Source organism: Nyctereutes procyonoides, unplaced genomic scaffold, assembly GCF_905146905.1.
Source record: "Nyctereutes procyonoides isolate TBG_1078 unplaced genomic scaffold, NYPRO_anot_genome, whole genome shotgun sequence".
In the NCBI taxonomy this organism is placed as follows: Eukaryota; Metazoa; Chordata; class Mammalia; order Carnivora; family Canidae; genus Nyctereutes; species Nyctereutes procyonoides.
The window spans coordinates 47,639,350-47,646,505 of NW_026575125.1; the positions used below are offsets into that span (position 1 = coordinate 47,639,350).

The window sequence follows — 7,156 nt, forward strand, 5'->3', positions numbered from 1 at the left end:
AAAAAGTGAAAATAAGAGAAAAAGAATGATGGCAGCCAGATCTCCAGCTCCGGAGCCAAGAGCTCCTGGGGAATACTGAACCGTAGTCTCCCAGTCCACACTAGTCTTGATGCTCCTGGAGGCAGGCATAGGTGCACTGATCTGCACAGCTTGCAGGGCACCCAGTGACAAGAGAGTTCTTGCTTTTCTGTACCTTCCCTCCTTCTGCCTGTTCTGGGGGAACATAGGATAACTGGCTTTTTCTACTTCAGTGCCCTCTGAGGGCCTTGTGCCACTGGACCCTTGGCTTTCTGGGCCTGTCTCTCCTAAAGGAAATGGAGGACAATATCCTCTGACTGTTGCTGGGCTCTAGGGTAAATGTAGCTCAGAGCCAGCCCTCATAACCAGCTGGCTTCTCCCAAATGCCCCAGAGGGTTGTGGCACTCCAGCCCTTTACCGAGATCAGAGTGTGATTTGCAGTGAGCTTTCTCCCTCACGTCCCTACTCTTATTGTATCTCGAGGAATCCTGAGGCTTCACTGCCCCTCCTGACATTCTGCCCTATTTACCTGCTAGTCACTTTTCAGTCAGGGAAAACTCAGGTGGGGATTTTTAAAGTTCCCATTTGGCCAGGGCTGGGCTTTCATGCACTGGAGGCTTTTGCAGCTTCACTTACGCCCAGCTTGTCGTGTTTTCCCTCCCCCACTTTAGTTCTTCTTTATTATTTTTTTCTGATTTCTTACCTTGGTAGAAGCAAAACCTTTTCCCTCTCTAGCACTCCAGCTGTTCTCTTGTTACATCTCAGGTTGAATTTGTAGGTTTTCAGGATATTTTGAAAGCTATCTAGGTAAGTTTGTGGGACCAGATGAGTTGAGGACCCTTAGTCTTCCACTATTTTGCGAGAGGACCTGGTTCTTGATCTCTTGGAATTGTCTAGTGTGTATTTTGCTTGGGTTGTGGATGATATTTTTGACTCTGTTCACATGTACAGGCATTCTTCACTGGGCAGAATCACTAGAAGGAGGAATTCACTACAAAAGAAAGAACCAGAGGTAATACTCTGCCATAAATCTAATGGATGTGGATTTAGGTAAAATGTCAGAGATGGAGTTTTGGATAGCAATTAGAAAGTTACTAGTTGGGCTTGAAAAAGCATAAAGGACTCTAGAGAAGCTCTTATTGCAGAAATGAGATAAAATCAGGCTGAAATTGAAAACATTCAAACAGAGATGCAGTCTAAACTGGATGCTCTCACAGCTAGGGCAAATGAAATAGAAGAGAGAATAAGAGACATAGAAGACAAGTTGATGTAAAGGAAGTTGAGGAAAAGTGAGAAAAACAACTAAGAGCCTAGGAGAGAGTCTCAGAGAGTAAATGATAGTTTGAAAAAAACATAACATCTGTTATTGGAATTCCTGAAGGTGTGGAGAGATAGAGGACCAGAAGGTATATTTGAGTAAATCATAGCTCAGAACTTCCCTAACCTGAGGAAGGAAATTGGTATTCACATCAAAGAGATAGAGACGTCCACTCCAAAAATTAAAAAAAATAGATGAACACCCCCACATATAATAGTGAAGTTTGCAAAATTCAGAGATAAAGAGAAATCCTGAAAAGAGCTCAAGACAAGAGATTCCTAACATACAATGGGAAAAATATTAGATTAACAGTATACCTATCCACAAAGACCTGGCAGGCCAGAAAGAGTTGTCATGATGTATTCAGTGAACTAAATGAGAAAAACATGCAGCCAAAAATAGTATATCCAGCAAAGCTGTCATTCAGAATGGAAGGAGAAATAAAGAGCATTCAGGATAGAAACTGAAGTAATATGTGACTATGAAGCCAGCCATGCAATAAATATTAAGGGGGAACCTGTAAGCGAAGAAGGAGCCCAAAGAAACAGAGACAATCTGCAGAAACAGGGACTGTACAGGTAATACAATGGCACAAAATTCATATTTTTCACTACTTACTATGAACGTGAATAGGTGAAATGCCCCAGTCAAAACACACAGGGTATCAGACTGGATTAAAAAAAGCAAGACCCATTCAATTTTGTTTAGAAGACACTCCTTTTAGACCTAAAGACACCTTCAGACTGAAAGTGAAGGGGTGGGGAACCATTTATCAGGTAAATGGACCTCAAAAGAGAGCTGGGGCAGAAATCCTTATCTCTGAATAATTGGGTTTTAAGCTAAAGACTAGAGTATGCAATGAAGAGTGACACTATACCATATGTGAAGTTTCTATACAACGAGAAGATCTAACCATTATAAATACTTATGCTCCTACTGTGGAGGCAGCCAATTATGTCAACGAATTAATAATTAAACTAAAGAAACACATATATAATAATACATTAATAGTAGAAGATGTCAACACTCCACTCTAAGAATGGGACATATCATCTAAACAGAAGATCAACAAAGAAACAAGGGTTTGAAGGACACACTGGACTAGATGGACATCATATATATATATATATATATATATATATATATACACACACACACACACACACACACACAAAACATTCCATCCTAATGCAACAGGATACACATTCACTTCAACTGCACATGGAACATTCTCCAGAATAGATCACACCCTGAGCCGAAGGCAGATGCTCAACCACTGAGCCATCTAGGCATCCTGGATCTGGTTCTTTGAAAGAATTAATAAGATAGATAAACTCCTACCCAGGCTTATTAAAAAGAAAAGATAAAATACTCCAATTAATAAAATCAGGAACAAAAGAAGAGAAAGGTCAAGAACCAAAAAATAAAGAAAAAAGACAAGAAAAAGAAAACCAAATACAAAAAAAAAAAAAAAAGAGAAACAGAAAAGGGCACATAAAGGGAATGGGACAGACAGAATATAATCTTAGAGAGTGGGCAAAAGAGGATGATCCACTTGGTCCTGAGTATATTTTGATCTGTGTTAGAAGATACTAAATTCCAAAATTATAAAAAAAAACCTCACAAAACATATATGCACCAAAATAAAATTGAATATGGTGAAAGGAAGGAAATATCGGTAACATGTTACTGTGAAATATGAAAGTCAAAAAATAAAAGTCTCACAAAAAGAGTTGATAAAATAAGAAACTAGTTGAAATGGGGAAAAAGAAAAAAATGTAAAATTTTAACCTGAAACATAAACGAATCATAAGAAAAAGAAACCTCAGGTTTTATATACTATTTTCCCCTAGTTCTTGAGTTTTCCAGTCCTTTATCTTCAGTACACTTGCTATTCACCTGTTCTTCCAGCTGGTCTTCTGGGCAAGGGGACTGCCAAGCTGTTTCTCAGGTGTCTGTGCCTGGACTGGGGTTGCACCGTCCCTTGCCAGGGGGCCATGCTCAGAGTAAGGTGTTTGCTCTGTGGGACTATTGTTCCCTGAAGACTTTCCACCCCTCTTTTTGGGATGAAAGGGAAAAAACGGCCATGCCCTGATATTCAGCCCTGAAGCTGAGTGATAGAGGTGTTTGCCAAACTGTACAGACTCCAATGGTGCCCATCCACTCAGATTCTCCCCTGGGACAGGCAGAGGGACACTGATTTCTGAAATTTGTAGATTTTTGTCAGGGAGAACCTTTGCCCATTTATGGCCATGCCCACTCTGCCCTTCCTAGGGAGAGCAAAATGTTCACTTGTTTCTGTCCACTGCAGGGTCCTAGCACAGAGAGCCTTCACCCAGTGGAGTTAAGACCTGCTCCACACCTCCCAGAGGAAGACAGAGGGTTACTGCATTCCAGTCTTTTGCAGGGACCCAACACAGAGAGCTGTCATCCTATCTGGCCATGGTTTGGGGGTTATGGCACAACATGCTGAGACTTCTCCCAGGCTTGCCAACCTAAACCCATTTCCTCACTCCATTTATTGCTTAGGAACTCTCCCGGCTCAGGCACCTCTGTTCTTTCTATGCCTCCAGGAATATTGACACCCTACTGTTCCACCTGTGAGTCTGCCCCATTTCACAACTGAGCACCTTTCAAGCAGGGAAGCCTCTCATAGGATTAGATTTCTAAAGGTTTGAATTGTCATCCCCAGAGCTATATCATTTTCCTGCAGCCAGCTTACAAAGACTCCCTCCCCTCACCATTTATCTTCTGATATATCTCCTCTGTTTCTTTTCTTTGCACTCCTACCTTGCAAAAAGTGGTCACTTTTCTATTTTTATGGTTCCAGTAATTATTTCTTTACATCTCAGGTTGATTTCATAGGTGTTCAGGGTGGTTTGATAGTTATCCAGCTAAATTTAGGGGACCAGATGAAACGAGGACCCTCACTCTTCTGCCATCTTGCCTCTCTCTCTCTCTCTCCATATATATATATTTTTTGGGGGGGGGGCTTCGAGGGGTCTTTATTAAGTGATGCTTTAGTCTCAGTCTCTGCCAGGGACTGGGCATGGGGGTCACCCCACCCCGCCCCAGGTTGTTCCAGACTGTCTTAGAGGAAGGAGGCAGGAAGCTCACTCTCCTCCAAGAATAGCCTGGGAAGCCAGGCTAGTGCTGAGGAAAGGGGCAGCAGAGCCAGGAACCCCGGCCCCCTGGCTGAGCTCCTGGCCAACCCTAGGGTAAGGGGCTGAGGCTTCCTGGCCAGAGCCCCCCAAAGCGCCTGCGCCGGCCACTCTGCCCACTGCCCTGAGCTATTCATGATCTCGGCCACCAGCAGAGTGGAGATGCAGCTGTAACAGAAGCTGAAAACCAGCAAATGACAGTTCAAGCCCAGCCACAGATTGCCACATTAGCCCAGGTATCTAGGCCAGCAGCTCATGCAACATCATCTGCTCCCACCGTAACTTTAAATTTTATTTATTTATTTTTATTTATTTATGATAGTCAGAGAGAGAGAGAGAGAGAGAGAGAGAGAGAGAGAGAGGCAGAGACACAGGCAGAGGGAGAAGCAGGCTCCATGCACTGGGAGCCTGATGTGGGATTCGATCCCGGGTCTCCAGGATCGCGCCCTGGGCCAAAGGCAGGCGCCAAACTGCTGCGCCACCCAGGGATCCCCCACCGTAACTTTAGTACAGCTGCCCAATGGGCAGACAGTTCAAGTCCATGGCGTTATTCAGGCAGCCCAGCCATCAGTTATTCAGTCTCCACAAGTCCAGACAGTTCAGATTTCAACTATTGCAGAAAGTGAAGATTCACAGGAGTCAGTGGATAGTGTAACTGATTCCCAAAAACGAAGAGAAATTCTTTCAAGGAGGCCTTCCTACAGAAAAATTTTGAATGACTTATCTTCAGATGCACCCAGAGTGCCAAGGATCGAAGAAGAGAAGTCTGAAAAGGAGACATTGGCACCTGCCATTACCACTGTCACGGTGCCAACCCCGATTTACCAAACTAGCAGCGGGCAGTACATTGCCATTACCCAGGGAGGAGCAATACAACTGGCTAACAATGGTACCGATGGGGTACAGGGCCTGCAAACATTAACCATGACCAATGCAGCTGCCACTCAGCCGGGTACTACCATTCTACATTATGCACAGACCACTGATGGACAGCAGATCTTAGTGCCCAGCAACCAAGTCGTTGTTCAAGCTGCCTCCGGAGATGTACAGACGTACCAGATTCGCATAGCACCCACTAGCACCATTGCCCCTGGAGTTGTTATGGCATCGTCCCCAGCACTTCTTACACAGCCTGCTGAAGAAGCAGCACGAAAGAGAGAGGTTCGCCTAATGAAAAACAGGGAAGCAGCATGAGAGTGTCGTAGAAAGAAGAAAGAATATGTGAAATGTTTAGAAAACAGAGTGGCAGTGCTTGAAAACCAAAATAAGACACTCATTGAGGAGCTAAAAGCACTTAAGGACCTTTACTGCCACAAATCAGATTAATTTGGGATTTAAATTTCACCTGTTACGGTGGAAAAGGACTGGCTTGGCCACAACCAGAAAGATAAAATAAACATTTTATTTTCTAATATATATATATCTATATATATATATATATATATATATCTGTATTTTTATTTATTTTTATTTTTTCTCTCCTGTATTTTTAAAAAAGATTTATTTATTTGGTAGAACAAACACAAGTGGGAGGAGGGGCTGAGGAAGAGGGAGAGAAAGAATCTGAAGTAGACTCTGAGTTGAGTGCTGAACCTGATGCAGAGCTCTACCCCAGGACCTTGAGATCATGACTGGAGCTGAAATCAAGACTCAGCCACTTAACCAACTGAGTCACTCAGATGCCCACATCATTTTTTATAAAAGTTTTACAGGTTTATGCTTTGTATTTAAATCTATGAGTTATTTTGAGTTAATTTTTATAAAATTCTTGAGACACTGAAATTAATTTCTTTGCCTATGGATTCCAACTTTCCAGCACTCCTTTTTAAAATTTTTTAAAAGATTTTATTTATTCATGAGCAACACAGAGAGAGACAGACAGAGAGAGAGAGAGAGAGAGAGGCAGAGACACAGGCCGAGGGAGAAGCAGGCTCCATGCAGGGAGCCCGACGTGGGACTCGATCCCAGGTCTCCAGGATCACGCCCTGGGCCGCAGGCGCTGCCAAACCGCTGCGCCACCGGGACTGCCCAGCACTCCTTTTTTTTTTTTTAAAGCTATCTTTCCTCCACTGAATTGATTTCAAAGGAGGAGCTAAGGAGCACCCTAGGCTTGCCTGGTCCTTCAAACACAGCTAGAGAAATACCAAGTCATACTGAATACCCACGAAAATGATCTGAGGATTTACAGAACTGCACATCTAGAAGGAGAAAAGAGACCACATTGTGGAAGGTAGGAATTGTGGAGATGTGGTTTGTGGGAGAAAGGGATCATGGGTACTGCTGCAGAAGAGAGGGAGCCATGGTCTTGGGGCAAGGGGGAGAAAGGGAGAGGGAGAGAGAGAGAGAGAGAGAGAGAGAGAGAGAGAGAGAGAACAGGGGAGCACACAAGGAAAACACCCAAAGAAATTAACCAGGAAAACAAGAGGGGCTCATTTTCATGAAATTTTGCAACTAGTGGGGCTTAAAGACTGGTGTTCTGCAGTTTGGCTGTGATAGAGCCCTGAGGATACTACTGTGCTCCTGTAGAACAGGCAGACAAGTAGCTCACAGGGCAGATGAAGCCATCTGAGAATCTCCTGGGATGTAGGAGAGATGGTTCCCCCTTCTTAGAGCGCATCTGAGAGAGGTAGCATTGCATCTCTGAAGACAAAGGAGCGGA

The 7,156-nt window shown here is 43.6% G+C and overlaps 1 protein-coding gene across 1 annotated transcript; it reads left to right on the forward strand.

Annotated features, from left to right (window-relative positions):
* Window positions 1–4,980: 4,980 nt before the first annotated feature.
* LOC129518269 (cyclic AMP-responsive element-binding protein 1-like) lies at window positions 4,981–5,878 on the forward strand (the record flags this gene model as incomplete). Its single annotated transcript, XM_055338356.1, has 1 exon — window positions 4,981–5,878. A coding segment is annotated over one exon (711 nt), but the record flags the coding sequence as incomplete, so codon positions are not given.
* Between the last annotated feature and the right edge of the window lie 1,278 nt (window positions 5,879–7,156).